At 42.6% G+C, this 19,149-nt stretch overlaps 1 protein-coding gene across 1 annotated transcript in view; it reads left to right on the top strand.

Moving 5' to 3' along the window:
• Positions 1-13,735, top strand: part of LOC137347890 (beta-1,4 N-acetylgalactosaminyltransferase 2-like) — a 102,703-nt gene extending 88,968 nt beyond the window's left edge. The window contains exon 10 of the mRNA XM_068012935.1: positions 13,524-13,735. Within this exon, the coding sequence (XP_067869036.1) occupies positions 13,524-13,735 (212 nt within the window). The remainder of the gene's footprint in view (positions 1-13,523) is intronic.
• The last annotated feature ends 5,414 nt before the right edge of the window (positions 13,736-19,149 follow it).

Genomic DNA, 19,149 nt, shown 5'->3' with positions numbered 1-19,149 from the left:
TGCCAAAACCTGTTATTCTAACCTTATACTGGTTAGATAATGTTTGGAGTATTTTGTGCGTTTCTTTTGGGCATTTTCAAAAGGACATTTATTGACTGGAGGAGGTTAAGAGAAAAATAATAAAAGAGGATCCAGGACCTGGTTCTCTAAGTAATGAGGAGATGTTCATAGATGTGAATTTGTTTTTATTCCAGGTAAAAGTTTTGAGGACTGACATTCAGATTTATGAAATGCAGGAAGACATAGATACTGCAGATGTAAGCAGATGATGAGCAGGATGTTTTTTCTGCTATAACCACTCAAAATTGGATGGTGTAGTGCCATAAAATGGGGGGAACTTTGGGTGAGCAAACATCTCCACCCCTACCACTGTTATTTGCCTCCCTCTCATGCAACAGGGATATCTGCCTCCCACTCCTTGTCCACCTCAATGCTTTTAAATGATGGTGGGACAGAGAACCCGGCTGATTTTTTCTGTTTCTCCTGCAGTTGAACTAGGAGAGGGCTGATGGTAGCCCTGGGGAAGGGATGAAATCCCACAATTGCCACTGTTAGATGGAGAGGGCCGAGTAGTGGGACATCTCTCCTTTTCTTCAAGACGTTTACCTGTTTGTGGAGGCACCTATTAAATATAGAAAAAGTCTTCAGGCAGTTTTTGTCCCTTTAACCGTGAATCCAACCACCACCTTCCCCCCTCAACCACCCTCCCCCGACCCCCTTCAGGTGCTGCAGCATTACCCACTCCTTTCTCTCGAGCAGCACCAGTCTCCTACTTGGTGGTGTAGATCACGACGGGAGCCCACCCTGCACTGCCAAATGAGGCCCAACTCAGAAAATAGGATATGTGTTACTTCAGAGTCAGGATAACAGGTGGAAATCCTGGCCCAACCCTCCTTCATTGGCAAATCCACGCAGGATGAAAATGCAGTCTCAGTGAAGAAATTTACATGAGAGACAAGGGCTTCAATGCTAATCAATTCTAACCAATGAGAATGCTGCACAGGAGGGGTTAAAATTAGGCTGAGCTAACTTCCCAGCCTGAGGTTGCTTCATTCCCATCTGCCTTACCCTGCTCGCAGTGGAACCCCTATCCCAGTTCTTATAGCTCTTGGGGTTAAAGGGATCAAGGGAAACAGGGAGAAAGTGGGAACAGGGTACTGAGTTTGGATGATCGTATTGAATGGTGGTGCATTCCTGAAGGGCCAAATGGCCTACTCCTGCTCCTATTTTTCTATGTTTCTATGTAACTGTTACCTCTCTTTGAAGAATCCTTGCTCTTGAAAAGCAACTGCTTGTATGAAGTTGCCTCCTGTATTTTTGAAGGCATCCTGAATGCTTGCAGAAACCTTGCATCTTAAAAGAATTTTGCATTGAATGTGTGTGAGAACAGACACCTCTGTTGCTGCATACCTGCTGTAAGACCTATGTGAAGACTTCTGCAGTTGATTTTCTTTGAATGCCTGCCCAAACATACTGTTCGTTAACCTCGCCTGGAAAAATTCCTAGTGGCATCCAACTATTTGACTTTGGGACACCTTGCCAAAACAATGGACTTGCGTATTCAATACAAGTTTTTTTTCATTCGCTCTATTTCTTTGTAACAGCTCTAAACAAAACTCCCTTTTTTTCCCAGTGCACCAGTTTTTGGATATATGTGCGTGAGGGCAAGGATAAAAATACGGGGCTTTAATATTTCAATTTGCATATATATTTACTTCCTTATTGGTTAAGACTTGGTCTATAATAAATGGATAATTTTTTTTTGTTTATTAAAGAAACCTGGTTGGTGCGCTTTATTCTGGGGACAAATCGAGTATCTAATTGACTGTTTCTGTAAGTGGGAAAATTTATTGATATGTTGAGACCTGTGGAGAAGAGGGACTGAATTAACAGTGCACTCCTCCCGCCTCGGTCATAACAGCTGAGATTGATAGATTTTTGGACTCTAAGGGAATCAAGGGATATGTGGATTAGGTGTGAAAGTGGAATTGAGGTTTAACATCAGCCATGGTCTTATTGAATGGCAGAGCAGGCTCGAAGACCTGAATAGCTTATTCCTGCTCCTATTTCTTATGTTCTTATGCAGCAAGCCTGAGGGGCTATAGGATCTATTCCTGCTCCTGTTTGTTCTGCTTATGTAGGACAATTTTGGCCCATTCAATTCTGGGATCTGGGTTCAAATTCAGACTAGACTGATGGACTGAGTTTTGTTTATTTGTTGCTGTAAGAGTCCGAGTGAAATGAGTTTGGGAAATTTCAATCCTGACCCCAATGAATAAACTCTACCAGGATACAATTGTCCTTCATGTGTGAAGGGGGCAGCTGCCACATCTCCGGCAACGGCGTCCGGCGCCATTTTTAAAGGGCTTTAAGCTCTTAAATTAATTTTAGTTTTTACAGGTACATAAATCAAAATTTTTTACCAATAATTAATAAAGATGTGGAGGCCCTTCCCCCCCCCCCCCCCCCCCACCAATGGTTATTTAATTGGCACTTATTTACAAAACATACTTTATTCCCTACCTGAATTTTCCCCCCAATCTTCTAACATTTAGCCTCTAACTCCTTCCCACCATTCACACAACCAATTAAATTTGTTTTCCCCATTCCCCCACCCCTGCTTCCCTGAAAATTTTATTCCTCCCCCCTCCCCACCAAGTTCTCACCTCGGAACTCCGTACGGAGTTCTGAAGGTGCACGAAGGCCAAACGGCGGCAGTAAAATCAACATGGGACGACGGCCGCCGCCTGCAGGTAAGTATACTTACATAATCATTATTCTTTATTTACATATTTAGATGAAGGGCCAGCCACCATGTGGCGGGAGTGGGGAGCCGCACTGAGGTCCCCCCACCACCGGTAATATGCGGTGGGCCCTTGTCGACATCACGGGTTGAGGTGGGCCTCTCCTGCAGAATTGTACGGGCCTCCCCGCTGCAACCCACGATGCTGAGGGGCTCGTAAAATTCAGCCCCACAACCCAGCTCAGCTTTCCAGCACCTCTCTAAAAGACCCTGAGAAGTCCATTGTGTCAACTCATCTCGTCTCCTGTTTTTGAAGAAAAGCCTGCTGAATTAATTCTCAACGCCATCTGAAAAGAGCTGTTCTGAAAGATTCCAGTGACCCATCTACGTGTACTCGGAGGCTAAACTATATGCCAGTGTTGGAACACAACGTATCTCATCTGTTTTTTTTTTCAAGAATAAGCAAGTATTCATCCTAAATGTTTTTTTGTCTTTTTTTTTGTATCAGAGCTCTAAACAACAATTCCTTTTATTTTTCTGGTTAACCGGTTTATTTGTATATGTGTGTGTGTGTGTGTGTGTGTCTGTGTGTGAGCGGCCAGGGTGAAAAGGGAACTGTAATATTTCAGTCTGTGTCAAACTGATAATGTTGTTCTTTATTAAAGAAACCTGGTTGGTGTGTTTTATTCTGGGAAAAATAGAGTATATGATTGACTGTATCGGTATGTGGGAAAATTTAAATATATGTTGTGATCTGTGGAGAGGTAGAACTAGAATAAACAGTGCATTCCTCCCGACTTGGTCGTAACACTCTAAATCTAACCCATGCTGTTCCTGTTCTGCGAATATTTGGGACATCGTAGAGGAAGCTTTACTCTGTAACTAACCCAATTTGGTAGATGCTGTGTACCATCATTGGAAAGTGTTCCATTTTCCAGCATTAACCTCCCTCATCTTGATGAGGACCCAGTGAGGGTTTTTCAGGTAAATGCTGCCACCCAAGGAAATTAATTCAAACATTCTAACAGGTTGTGCACTCTGCCCCAACAATGAATGATTATAGTTCAGGGATGGCACCAATTCTAGCCACGATTCAGCTCCAACACTTGATGATTACTGCGTGTTTTTAATTAGCATTCTATCTATATCTGCAGGGCTGGCTAAGTAACAGAATTCCAAGAATGCAGCTGCTATCTGCTAATGCTGGGAAAAGTTTAAGCCTGTTCGTTGAGTGTGCTCAAGCTGTCTGGGACAAGCAATGAAGAGTGGCCAAGTTGCATATTACCTCACATTCCATTCAGTGTACTCCTCAGATTTGCAATGCACACAAGTGATGAGGAATTATTGTGATGACAAATAGTAGCACTGAGCTAAATTTACAGAAATTCCCCACAGAGTTCCAAATCCGAGTTGCTCTTTCACAAACTTCTTTCTTTAAGTGAAAATACTTACATTATTTTACTCCACTTTGTCTCCTTTTACTGAGGAATACGTTGAATCTGCTTGGGATATCGTTCCACAGACACTCCTACATGGGGGTTAAAATATGCAGGCATGCTGGTCCTCCTCCAATTCTTTGCTGCCGCCTGCTGTTATGCACCATCTTCTGCAAGGAAGAGTGATGTGTCTGGGTGATGTGGCTGTCATGGTTGAATAGCTACCAGTGTGCGCAAGCTATGAACTGTGGGAGTGAGGCATCCAACAAAGCTAATTGTTTGAGGGTGAAATAAAGCATATGAATTATAGCATTGAGTCCTGATTGACAGAGATTGTTGGTAGGGGGTGATCGGGGTGTAGTTAATTGAGCAGAGGATGAGACTATCGGTGCGGTTGGTAGGATATGCGATTTGATGATGAAGTCGCTCACCTTGACAGCTTGTGTGAGATCGTTAAACCTCTTCCTGTACTGCCACCATGTTTGACAAACAACGTCAACCTTGCGGCTATCTATTCTTACTGCCTCCTGAGCATATGTTTGCCCTGCTGTGGATACAGGACATCTCTTCTCTGTTCCAACTCTTCTACCAAGACCTCCAGTATATTGACAGCCATGGTGCATGCTCTTTTGCATGTTCAACCACTGCTCACATTATTAAAGCAATGATTCTGTTTGGAAGAAAAACATCCACCACTATTTGCAGCCACAATACACTGCCCCTTTAAGAGTGGCAAGTTGCGTTTAAGTAACACTGGACCCTCGTGATATTGGGCCCTCTACTAATGTATGCAGCTATTGAACAGTAGGAGTGGTGTTGGCAGCATGGAGAAATCATTTATAAGAGCAGGCAGCAGAAATTGGCATGAATTGCACTGAATTATCTGACGTCGTTCCTCTTGCTCCCAGGATATGATACGGCATAAGAGGCTTTAAAAAAAATAGATCCAAGTGTCACAGAGAAATAAAAACTAAGCACTTGGGCAAATGACATTCTGATAACACAATTCCACCAGTGGAAATACGCATCTGAATGACCACATTTAGGATTGGTCTCCTTATCTTGTCTTTTTTTCTCAGGGTGGTGTACGTGCATAACAGGCTCCTGGTAAGAGAATAGTTTCCAGCATTGATTATAAGATTTTCACCAGCTCAGAATCCATTCACTTACACCGAGTTAATATTAGGCCCTTAAAGTGTTAACATCAGACACTCCCACTGATTTATCAAACACTCCCAGGACAGGTACAGCACGGGGGTTAGAAGAAAAAAGAAAAAAAAAGAAAAAAAAAGAAAAAAAAAAAAACGGGGGTTAGATACAGAGTAAAGCTCCCTCTACATTGTCCCCATCAAACACTCACAGGCCAGGTACAAAAAATAAAAAAAATAAAACAGGGTTAGATACAGAGTAAACGCCCTCTGCACTTTCGCATCAAACACTCCCAGGACAGGTACAGCACGGGGTTAGATACAGAGTAAAGCTCTCTCTACACTGTCCCATCAAACACTCACAGGACAGGTACAGCACAGGGTTAGATACAGATTCAAGCTCCCTTTGCACTGTTCCACCAAACACGATTCAAGCTCCCTTTGCACTGTTCCACCAAACACTCCCAGGGCAGGTTCACCATGGGGTAGACACTGTGTAAAACTCCCTCTACACTGTCCTATCAAACAGCAGAATGCAGCAGTCAACATTGAAAGCAAGCAGCAGAAATCTCTTGCAACTCTGTGGCCAGTAACCTGTGCCAGAGTAAAGCATAATATCCCTTGGACTGCTCTGGTGGTCAGTCCACGAATAACTAGAAGCCAATCACATAGTGAGTAAGCACAAGGCAGTCAAAACATCCACCACATGCCCTCTGGCTGCTCTACAAGTATTGTACACACCAATGTTGGGTGCGAATACAATGAACAAAGAACAAAGAACAGTACAGCACAGGACCAGGCCATTCAGCCCTCCAAGCCTGCGCCGATCTTGATGCCTGCCTAAACTAACACCTTCTGCACTTCTGGGGGCCATATCCCTCTATTCCCTTCCTATTCATATATTTGTCAAGATGTCTCTTAAACGTCGCTATCGTATCTGATTCCACCACCTCCCCTGGCAGCAAGTTCCAGGCACTCACCACCCTCTGTGTAAAAAACATGTCTCGCACATTCCCTCTAAATTTTGCCCCTTGCACCTTAAACCTATGTCCCCGAGTAACTGACTCTTCCACCCTGGGAAAAAGCTTCTGACTATCCACTCTGTCCATGCCGCTCATAACTTTGTATTAGAGTATTACTAATTCAAATGCATCCATGGAGGTGGAACACAAAGACAAGATAATTGGGATATTTCAGAACTACTATGAAAGGAAACAGATAACAGATCAGCTGAATTTTTTTATGAATACCGTTGTACACACACAAACTTCACAGATTTTAACTCTCCTTTTTGAATTATATTTATGAGGCTGTGAACAGAGCAGAGCTCTACAGGATTTTGGGAAAAGCTGGCTGTGCACCGAAGCTCCTCAGTCTCATTTGCTCCTTCCATGACAACATGCACGCTACAGTTTGATGGCTCCACTTCCAACAGTTTTGGAGTGAAGAATGGAGTGAAACAGTATTGTGTCCTAGCCCCCCTCTGTTTGGCATCTTCACAATGCTCCTGACCTTTGCTTTCCCTGCAGATATTTTTTTATTCATTCCTGGGATGTGGGTGTCGCTGGCTAAGCCAGCATTTATTGCCCATCCCTAATTGCCCTTGAGAAAGTGCTGGTGAGCTACCTTCTTGAACCGCTGCAGTCCATGTGAGGTAGGTACACCCACAGTGCTGTTAGGAAGGGAGTTCCAGGATTTTGACCCAGCGACAGTGAAGGAACGGCGATATAGTTCCAAGTCAGGATGGTGTGTGGCTTGCAGGGGAACTTGCAGGTGGTGGTGTTCCCATGCATTTGCTGCCCTTGTCCTTCTAGGTGGTAGAGGTCGTGGGTTTGGAAGGTGCTGTCTAAGGAGCCTTGGTGCATTGCTGCAGTGCATCTTGTAGATGGTATACACTACTGCCACTGTGCATCGGTGGTGGAGGGAGTGAATGTTTGTAGATGTGCCAATCAAGCGGGCTGCTTTGTCCTGGAAGGCGTTGAGCTTCTTGAGTGTTGTTGGTACTGCAGCCATCAGGCAAGTGGAGAGTATTCCATCACACTCCTGACATGTGCCTTGTAGATGGTGGACAGGCATTGGGGAGTCAAGAGGTGAGTTGCTCACCGCAGGATTCCCAGTCTCTGACCTGCTCTTGTAGCCATGGCATTTATATGGCTACTCCAGTTCAGTTTCTGGTCAATGGCAACCCCCAGGATGTTGATAGTGGAGGATTCAGCGATTGTAATGCCATTGAATGTCAAGGGGAGATAGTTAGATTCTCTCTTGTTTGAGATAGTCATTGCCTGGCACTTCTGTGGTGTGAATGTTACTTGCCACTTATCAGCCCAAGCCTGGATATTGTCCAGGTCTTGCTGCATTTCTACATGGACTGCTTCAGTATCTGAGGAGCCACGAATGGTGCTGAACCTTGTGCAATCATCAGAGAATATCCCCGCTTCCAATCTTATGATTGAAGGAAGGTCATTGATGAAGCAGCTGAAGATGGTTGGGCCTAGGACACTACCCTGAGGAACTCCTGCAGTGATGCGCTGGGACTGAGATGATTGACCTCCAACAACCACAACCATCTTCCTTTATGCTAGGTATGACTCCAACCAGTGGAGAGTTTTCCCCCTGACTCCCATTGACTCCAGTTTTGCTCGGGCTCGTTGATGCCATACTCATTCAAATGCTGCCTTGATGTCGAGGGCAGTCACTCTCACCTCACCTCTCGAGTTCAGCTCTTTTGTTCATGTTTGAACCAAGGCTGTAAGGAGGTCAGGAGCTGAGTGGCCCTGGCGGAACCCAAACTGAGCGTCACTGAGCAGGTTATTGCTAAATAAGTGCCGTTTGATAGCCCCTGGAAGGAGTCTACTTGCACACTAAGTCAGACAGAAAGCTCTACAATCTGTCAAGGCTGAAAGCAAAGACAAAAACACAGCATGTCCTGATCCGAGAACTCCTCTACGCTGATGATGCTGCGCTAGTCACTCACATAGAAACTCAGCTACAAAGACTCATGGACTGTCTCTCCCATGCCTGTAACTTGTTCTCCTTGACTATAATCATCAAGAAAGCCATTGTCATGGGACAAGGTGTTGCATCTCTGCTCCTGATCACACTAAATAACACCCCACTGGAAGTGGTTCGTAAATTCTGCTCCCTTGGGTCCACAGTGACGGCCAATCTGTCCCTTGATGCAGAGCTTTACACACGCACAGGGAAAGCAACTATCACCTTTGGCCGACTCGCAAAATGCGCATGGGACAACATCAAACTGACCCTTAGGACCAAGCTGATGGTTTATAAGGCCTGTGTTTTCAGCACCTCGCTGTATGGCTGAGAAACATGGGCGACTTACAGCTACCAGGAAAAGAAGCTCAATAATTTCCATCTCTCTGTGGTGCATTATGGGTATATCCTGGCTGGACAAAATCACAAATGCAGCTATCTTCTCAAAGGCAGAGCTCCCAAGTGTATTGGACTAATCAAACAGAGGCGGCTTCAGTGGATCAGACACGTCCACAGGATACAAGACGGTCGCACAACCAAGGACCTTCTATAGGGTGAGGTAGCTGGGGCCAGACAATCAGTGGGGCGCCCAAAGCTCTGCTTCAAGGATGCTTGCAAGCATGACATGAAGGCCCTAAATATCAACTATCACACTTGGGAGTCACTAGCTGGTGAAAGAGGGACACATCCTGTGGATTGGTGTGCACAACCATGATGACCAGTGGCTACAGCAGCTTGGCAACAGGCGCCAACGTCAAAACCAACAACTGACAGCGTCACTTGGCAACTTCATTAGCAGCACTTGTGGCAGAACCTGCCTCTCAAGGATTGGCCTTCACAGCCATCAACAAACGTGCACCAAGAGAAGACACCCCGCCTAAATGAGTTGTTTGCTGCATGCCCATCATCTTTGTAGATGAAAGGATGCCAACCAGAGTATTTAATTATAAGGACAGGTTACATAGAGTAGTCTTGTATTCTGTTGAGTACAGAAGATTAAAGGGTGATCTAATTGAGGTATTGACGTTGATTAAAGGAGTTGATAGGGTAGATTGAGAGAAACTATTTCCTCTGGTGGGGGGATTCCAGAACAAGGGGACGTGACCTTAGATTAAAGCTAGGCCGTTCAGGAGTAAAATTAGGAAGCAGTTCTTTGGACAAAGGGTAGTGGAAATCTGGATGACTCTCCTCCAAAACGCTGTTGAAACTGATGGCCAGCTGACAATTTCAAAACTTAGATTGATCGATTTTTGTAAGGTAAGGGGATTAAGGATTACAGAAGCAAGAGGGCAAATGGATTTAACTTACATGTTAGGCATGATCTAATTGGATGGTGGAACAGGCTTGAGGAACTGAATGGTCTCTTCCTGTTCCTATGTTCCTGTCTGACATGTTTATGTAGAACGATGAGCAATGGTATACCTCTCTGTAAAAGGTACCATAATATGCAGCAAGCAATGCATTAGTAACTATCTCTCAGCCATACCGTAAGCCAGCTCCTTAACAGTCCAAACTTTAGAAATGATGTTTTAAGAGGCCAAAATAGGATATTCAGTTTGGGCAGTTACTGGACGGGGAGTGCCTGCTGTCTGCTCTATTTCACCGGTCAATGTTGAGAGTAACTCTCATGGTTGGGCCTTACTAACGGGCAATCAGCAAGATGCCCATGGGTAGTTTGTCTATCGGATAGGACAGGATATCCATTTGGCCGTGTTTACCAAAAGACACCGAGAGTAGGTGTGCATGTTCCCTCTCCTTGTTGGTGATTCATTCGCTCTCTGTCCCTGTCTGTGATTTTTGTTTATTTGTTTCGTGGGACCTGGGCATCGCTGGCCAGGCCAGCATTTATTGACCATCGCTAATTGCCCTTGAGAAGGTGGTGGTGAGCTGCCTTCTTGAACTGCTGCAGTCCAAGTGGGGTAGGTACACTCACAGTGCAATTAGGAAGGGAGTTCCAGGATTTTGACCCAGTGACAGTGAAGGAACAGTGATATAGTTCCAAGTCAGGACCAACTTGCAGGTGGTGGTTCCCCTCGCTCATTCACTCATTCCCTCTCTCTATCTGTGATTTATAAGAACATAAGAAATAGCAACAGGAGCAGGCCATATGGCCTCTCAAGCCTGGTCCTCCATTCAATGAGACTATGGCTGATCCTTGACCTCAACTCCACTTTCCCACCCAAATCCCAATGTCCCTTGATTCCGTTAGAATCCAGCAATCTATCTCAGCTTTGAATATACCCAATGACTGAGCATCCACAGCCCTCTGGGGCAGAAAATTCCAAATATTCACCACCCTCTGAGTGAAGAATTCATCTCAGTTTGAAATGGCTGACCCCTTATACTGAGACTATGTCCCCTAGTTCCACACTCACCAGCCAGGGAAACCAACCTCTCAACATATACCCTTCATGCCTTCTTGGAAGCCTGTATGTTTCAATGAGATCACCTCCCATTCTTCTGAACTCCAGAGAGTATAGTCCCATTCTAGTCAATCTCTTCTCATACAACAACTCTCTTATCCCAGGAATCAATCTAATGAACTTTTATTGCACCCCCTCTAAGGCAAATATATCCTTCCTTAGGTACAGAGACCAAAACTGTGCACAGTACTCCAGGTGTGGCCTCACCAAAACCCTGTGCAATTGCAGCAAGAGTTCCTTACTCTTGTACTCCTACCTACTTGTAACAAAGACCAGCATGCCATTGCCTTCTTAATTACTTGCTGCACCCGCACGTTAACATTTTGTGCTTTCTGTGCTACAAGGACACCCAAAACCCTCTGAAAATCAACATTTAATAGTTTCTCACCATTTAAAAAATATTCTGTTTTTCTATTCTTCATACAAAAGCAAATAACCTCACATTTACGACATTATACTCCATTTGTCACCTTCTTGCCAACTTACTTAACCTGGCTACCTCTCTTTGCAGCCTCTTTGTATCCTCCTCACAGCTTACATTCCCATCAGCAAACTTGGATACATTACACATGGTCCCTTCATCTAAGTCATTATTATAGATCGTAAATAGCTGAGACTCCTTGCGGAACTCTACTAGTACATCGTGTCAAGTTGAAAATGACCCGTTTATTTATGCTCTCTGTTTTCTGTCTTTTAATTAATCCTCCATTCATGCTAATATATTACTCCCAACGGCCTGGGCCTTTACCTTGTGCAATACCCTTTCATGTGTCATCTTATCATGCCTTTTGAAAATCCAAATATACTACATCTACTGTTTTCCTTTATCTGCTGTGCTGATTAAATCCTCATATAGATTTGTCAAACATGATTTTCCTTTCATAAAACCAAGTTCACTCTGCCTAATCATATTATGATTTTGTAAGTGGCCTGTTACCACTTCCTTAATAATGGATTCTAGCATTTTCCTGACACCTGATGTCAGGCTAACTGGCCGATAATTCCTTGTTTTCTCTCTCCCTCCTTTCTTGTGTAATGATGTTGCATTTGCAATCCATTGGGACTATTGCAGAATCTAGGGAATATTGGAAGATCAAAACCAAGGCATCCACTATCTCGGCAGCTACCTCCTTTACAACCCTAGGATGTGCAGCCATCAGATCCAGAGAATTTGTCAGCTTTAAGTCCCATTAATTTCCACAGTACTTTTTTTTACTACTTTTAATTACTTTAAGTTCCTCACCCTTGGTTCCGTACAGTTTCTGGTATGTAATTTGTGTCTTCTCCTGTGAAAATAGACAGAAAATATTTGTTTAACGTCTCTGCCATTTCCCTAGTCCCCATTATAATTTCTCCCATGCTAGCCTCTAAGGGACCCTCATTTATCTTCCTACTGTCTTCCTTTTTAAATACTTGTAGAAGCTCTTACAATCTGTTTTTATATTTCTTTCTCGCTTACTCTCATATTCTATTTTCTCCCTTTTATCAATTTTTGGTCATCCTTTGCAGGTATCTAAAACTTACCCAATCCTCAGGTTTACTACTCTTCTTGGCGATGTTGTAAGTCTCTTCTTTTAATCTAATACTATCCTTGATCTCTTTTAGTTAGTCACAGAAAAATTACTTTTCCCATAGAGTTTTTGTTGTTTCTCAATGGAATTTAGATTCATTGAGAATTATGAAATAGTTCATTAAATGGTCACCCTTGCTAATCTAAAGTAATACATTGAAATCTCATTTCCTAATTTATGTTAGCCAACGTGCTCCTCATAACAATGTAATTGGTTTTTATTTAAGTTCAATATTCTAGTTTCATACTTCAGTAAGACACTCTTAAACTCAATGTGAAATCGTATCATATTAAGATCACTCTTTCCAAGTGGATGCCTTACTATGCGATTACTAACTAACCCTGTCGCATTAGACAATATAAAATAACCTGTTCCCTGGTTGGTTCCATGATTTATTGTTGCAGAAAACTGTCTCAAATGCATTCCATGAACTCATTCTCCAAGCTACATTTGCCAAGTTGATTTGCCCAGTCTATATGAATGTTAAAGTCCCTCAAATTATTGCATTGTCTTTCTTACTGTCTTCCTTTTATTTCTTGATTAATACTCTGTCCAATAGTATAGCTGCTATTAGGGGCTTATAACTACTCCCACCAGTGTTTTCTGACCTTTGTTATTTCTTATCTCCTCCCACACTGATTCTACTTCATAGGAACATTTGAACATAGGCTCAGGAGGAGGCAATTTAGATCCTTGAGTCTGTTCCCCCATCTAATAAGATCACGGCTGGTCTGCCCCCAGACCCCTCACTCCACCGACGACTGGGACTGTTCCCACAGGCCTGACTGAGGCCTCCTACTGCTAAATTCCCGCTCCCAACCACAGATCAGCCTGTGGACCTGGCTGGGTATCAGGCGGGGTTTTTATGTAAATATGAGCCTGCCATTAAGATCAGTCGGGTCTCCACATCACTGCCTGCTTTGAGGTTTACCGGTACTATTTCACACCCCACACCCCGTCCCTTTTTAGAATTGCAAACAAAATCTCAGAATACACAAGGTCTTGTGGTCAAAATCAATGAACTTGGCTTGATTTATTTTTGGATGGAGTAGATTTCATGATAGTGTGGATTGTATATGACCATACGGCATGTGAAAGAACGACATGTGATGGAAAGATTGGCCTATTTCATTCTGTGTTATTCTGTTACGAAGTTTAATTTTTCTATGCCAGTGATTTTACCAACAAAACTGAACTTGATTTATTCCTAGAGTTTTTCATTGATGGTCTTGGCAGACTGCTTGTGGGATCGTGCAATGATGTCACCGTGGGTCATCAGAAGAAGGATAGTCCAACAGATGTTTCATTGAAAGCAGTTGAACAAAAATATGCAAAATTTAGACAGCCCACTAAACGTGAATCGCATTACAAACTTGCTCTACATTATTTCAAAAATCACTTAAAATGTTACACCAAAATATAATGGCTATGGTTGAACACAACCTCAGGTTTCTCATGTACACTGATGATACCAAGCTCTACCTCATCACTGACTCTTGCAACCTCTCCACTGCCTCGATGTTGTCAGACTGTTTATTTCACATCTAGTCCTGGATGACCTGAAATTTCCTGCAATTAAACATTGGGAAGAATTTCTTTCGCTCCTGCTACAAACTGCATCCCCTAGCCACCAATTCCACCCACTCCCTAATCACTGTCTCAACTAAACTGTTCACAAACTTGGGGCAATGGGGGCGGGCTGTGTGGCGGAGGCAGGAGGGCTGGCAATATGGCAGGGGGAGCCATCGGGAGGGGAACCCGATCTCTTCCTGCCGCCATGGCATATTGCCAGTGGTGGGAACGTTAGTGATGCGGCTGCTTGACGGGTATCCAATTGAGTCACTTAAGGGCCTAACTAAGTGGCACTTTACGCTCCGCAGGTATTTTTCCTACGTTGGGAGGGCAGCTGTCTTGTGGGGTTACTGCCAGGTAAACTCCTGGCGGGTTTCCCGGGCGCTCCATGGCTCATGGAGGGACCCTCCAGCAGCAATGGCCACACCCATGCCTACCTCGCTGCCGTTACAGTAACCACAAACCCACCCCCCTTCCCACGATCATCGGGGCCTGCTTGTCTGGCTCAGGCTTCCTCACAAAGACTTACATGTGTTCAAGGGCAACTGGACGTTGAGGCGCCCTCTGCATTGAGCTGCAGCCTCAGCAGTGGCCACTTCTAGCAGCGCTGCCAAGGCTGCTGATCTACCAGCCTCTGATTGAGCCGACAGCTGTGGGGGGCAGGGCTCCATCCTCAATTTGACGGCAGCCTGTTAGATGGCTGCTGCGACTCAGACGCTCTCCCAGGGTCCTGCCGCCTGCCAGAGTGGGCCGGCTCCCATTTTCGGTCCAAGCTTCTTTGAGGCTGACAAAATTCATCCCTTGGTGTCCTATTTGACTGTAAGATGAGCGTCTGACCACATATCCTTTCCATCATGAAGATCGGTTACTTCCACCTCTGCCCTTGCATCAGTTGCTGAAACCCTCATCTATGCCTTTGCTACCTCCAGACTGGACTATTCCAATATTCTATTGACTGACTTCCCATCGTCCACCTTCCAGAAACTTAAGCTCATCCAAAACTCAATTGGCCATATTCCATGTTGTGCCATATCCCATTTATCATCACCCTTGTGTCCGATAATCTACATTGGCTCCTGGTCCATTAATGCCTCAATTTTAAAATTCTCATCCTTGTTTTAAAATCCATCCATTGCCTTGCCCCTCCCTATCTCTGTAACCTCCTCCAGCTTGACAATCCTCCGAGAATTCTGTGTCCTTCCAACTCTAGCCTCCTGTGCATCCCCCACTTCCTTCACCTCACACTGACAGCTGTGCCTTCAACCTACTTGACCTAATCTCTGGTATTCTCTCCATAAATCTCTCTCTCTTCTCTTTTAAGATGCTTCTTAAAACCTAACTCTTTGACCAAGCTTTTAGTCACCTGCCCTAATGTCTTCTTCTTTGGCTTGGTGTCACATTTTGTTTGATAAAATTCCTGTGAAGTGCCTTGGGGAATTTGAGTATGTGTAATGCACTACATAACTGAAAGTTGTTGTTGATTTTTAATTAAACTTCTGTGAACCACCTTGGGATGTCTCACTACGCTAAAGACACCAGTTGTTGTTATAGTTAATTACTTTTGCACTTCCTGGCACTTAATGTACTTTATAGATGATAAAGCAAAGTGAATATTGCAGCTCAAAAAGAATCGTCACAATTTTTCCAATAATCAGATGTGCTTTCATGATTCACTGCACCTTGCCGCAGACCCAGGAATATCTCCCCAATAATTCCATGATATCAATGGCTACCTGAATACCTCACTCAACTGGCAGTTACTCATGGATGAACCCAGATTGCAAGTATAAGCAAGTGATTTTTACCATAAAGGACAACTCAACCAAGCCTAATAATAATTTTATCTCATGTTCACACATAAGCATTTTCCACAGAGGGTCAGTGAAAGTATCCAATCATAAGAGCCCTTGCTGATGTTGTTCTTTGCTACAAAGGGATATATGTCAATGGTAACACCCCAATTGCTGCCCAGGTTGAAATTGTTCATGCAAGTAAGATTGAGTTTTGAACCTCAGACGTACTAGTCTGTATAGCTTAGTACTAAAACACTTAGTGCTTCTCTCACCTAGGCCATTGTGAAATGACTCATAAGGAATTCTGAAACACTAAATCATTGAGCGGGGAAAGAGAAAATAATGGGGTAAGAATTTGGCTGATCACCTCATGTAGCAATATCATATTTGCAGTTCTGAAGCTTTTCTCTATTTGGTACTTTTAGTGAGATTCTAAAAAGAGAACCAGAAAGAGGAGATTCTTAGACCCTGGTTTGAAGACTCTGTCTCGTTAGTCTGTGTGGAAACCAGTTTTAATGGATATGCAATTATTTTCAATGATCAAGTAATAATTTAAAAAAGCCTTTTGTCAATGTTTCATGGGCTATCTTTAGTACTTATAAATGTTTGTGTATTGATTAATATAATGATTGTCGAATTCTGCTTTTCTGATTTGCTACTTTAAAAAAAAATTTTAATGGTGTGGTTGTGGAGAAATTTAAATTTGCGCAATAGAAAATTAAAATGTTGAAAAACTATTCTTTCAAATAAACTTTTTTCATGGTCAATGCAAAGACACATGATTTGAATCAATAGAATTATTTGTATGTCTATATTTCATATTGATTCTTATTTTGAGCAACTTCCTCAGAAGAATCTAGAGTGATGGATTTTATTAAATTGACAAAAAATATCTCTCAACATTGACAGAAGTGAGTAAAAGATGAACAATGAAGTGCAAATCATTGAGCGAAAAGTTGCTGTTCTTGCATAAAGTAGGGGTTTAATGAACATTCTTTAAGGTTTTGAAGTGTTACTACATGCTCAAAAACACTTGATTTTACTGATTATCTTCTATGTGAGATAGCATATTGTTTAATGCTTACACAATGGGCATTTGATAGAACAGGAGCAATAAAACCCACCACTTTTTAACAATTCTAAGCTTCCACCTAAAACACTTAACTAGAAATCACAAAAGAAGAAAGACTTCCATTTATATACAGTGACAAGTTCAGCATGTCTCAAAACGCTTTACAGCCAATTAAATAATTTTGAAATAAAAACAAGAAATGCTGGAACCACTCAGCAGGTCTGGCAGCATCTGTGAAAAGAGAAGCAGAGTTAACGTTTCGGGTCAGTGACCCTTCTTCGGAACTGACAAATATTAGAAAAGTCACAGGTAAAAAGCAAGTGAGGTGGGGGTGGGGCAAGAGATAACAAAGGAGAATTAATTTTGAACTGTTGTAATGTAGGAAATGTGGTAGCTGATTATTGCCATGGAAGGAACATCTACATTGCAGCCTGTCAGACTAGTAATTTGACTGCAAATCCTTCCACTATGTCACTCTATCCAAGGGAAGAGTGTGAAGGTACGAAAACAACAACCCACCTTTTACATGATGTGATCTCAGCTCCAGCTCGAAACTGGTTCAGTTCTCCTTTGAATATATTCAGCAAGTCAGTAGTCACTGCACAAGCCAGAAACTTGTTCCATAAATCTCTAATCCTCTGGAAAAAAAAGAACTGCTTAACATCTAACCTAGTCTTACCCTTGCTTATGTGCATGATACCTGGTCTTGCCCAATCTTTCAAATTGACATACTCTATCTTTAGGAGTGTTTAAGGTTTATTGTTTCCCTTTGTTTAATGCCTTGAGGAATTCTTTACATGCTAGGCACTATTACAGGCACTATTTATATGTAAATTGCAAATTGCTGTTCTGTTTATAGTGTTATGCGTGTCTGGATGGTGTTCAAGGATGGTGTTCAAGGGTCATTGAAACATGTCTATATTTTCACTGGTTCATTTTGAACCAATCATAAAATCCAGGACTCGAGGCTGAAGAATAGCATCAGTAAAATGCACTGACATGCCATTTCAATTGTATTTGGTTTGCTTAAGGATTGTGCCAAATGATCTGTATAGAAATTGTAACAATTTTAAGTTCCTATTTTGTTCTCCTGTGTACCTCCTTCTTGAATTGATAAGTCTTAAGAGATACCTTTTCTGCAGCCACAGCTCCACTCTCGACATAAAGTCAAGGTAAGATTGTTTTCAGTTGTATAGCGACATTCATTGTAATAAAGTTGGTTGTAACACACCATTTAAAAACAAAATAAATTGGTGTTCAATCAAAGCAAGTATTAAAGAAGCAAAAATGCCTGATTTGTTAGGCTGATTCACTATCCTTTTTGGTTTAATGCTGGGCAATGCCCTTCTTTCATTATCTGATTTATGGATATCCTAATAGAGTTTGTGGGGTAAATGGGATCCAATTAAGCCATGAAGTCCTCTAGAATGAATTAACCAACCTGATTACAGTCATGAAGGAACCAGTGAGATTATGTGGATTTTATTTACTCTGGCATTGAAGCTGCCATTGAAACATTCAGTGCTGTTTCCATTGTCACCATTAGCCTTTTATTATAATGATTACTCTATAAAAAGCTTGAAACCTAAACTTCAATTCAGCTTCAGATCTTTGGGGTGCTTCCACCACCGTAAGATTGATTGGCTCCTCTTCTGGTGCTGCAGCAAATGCCTTCCTCTTCAGCGCTCCTGGATCCTTCTTGGTGTCAGAGATCCTGCTGAATCAGCCTGTAGATATAATGATCCTCATTGCAGGAAATTCGAGCAGGGCTGAGGCAGCAGGTAGAGAGAAATCTGGGTTGTTAATCTCCTGTATTGGGTTGAGTCTAGCTACAGCCTCACTTCTTTAAGGAGGGGGTTGGGAAGGGGAGATTGTGCTTGAGTATTCAGTCAGTTCATGAAAGGTTGGATTATTCAGTGTTGAGGATCAGTCCTTTGCGTTAAAGTTTGTCTCGTTAAGTAAGGTAGAACAATAGGATAGAAGGAAAAGAACATCTCCCTTCTCCTAAATGTGCACACCATCATTCGCTCCACTAGCCTCAATCTGATAATTTGTCTCTCCTGAAATGAATTTTCCTAATAAAATTCCATTGGTCTTTCATTGACTGACTATTCCTCTCCAATCGTTTCGATAGAGTTTACATTTTTGTTCCCTAGTGTATAACTAAAAGTTTCTCACATTTATGGACTCTGTACCGAGTTAACTCTATTTGGCATTTACTATTATTTATTTTCATACCATGATCATAAGGAGTGTAGGTTTGTGAAGTATCATCTAGCTAATTATGATCTAATTCTAAAGTAATCCATTTTATTTTCCATTTTTGTTGGTTGTATTCAGTTTTCTGCCTAATGTATGGTGATCGTTTAGGTTCATGATTTACCTCCAGTTGAGTTCATC

Source organism: Heterodontus francisci, chromosome 33 (assembly GCF_036365525.1).
Source record: "Heterodontus francisci isolate sHetFra1 chromosome 33, sHetFra1.hap1, whole genome shotgun sequence".
Taxonomy (NCBI): Eukaryota; Metazoa; Chordata; class Chondrichthyes; order Heterodontiformes; family Heterodontidae; genus Heterodontus; species Heterodontus francisci.
The sequence above is the reverse complement of the archived record's forward strand: the minus strand, read 5'-3'. Positions and strand labels throughout refer to the sequence as shown.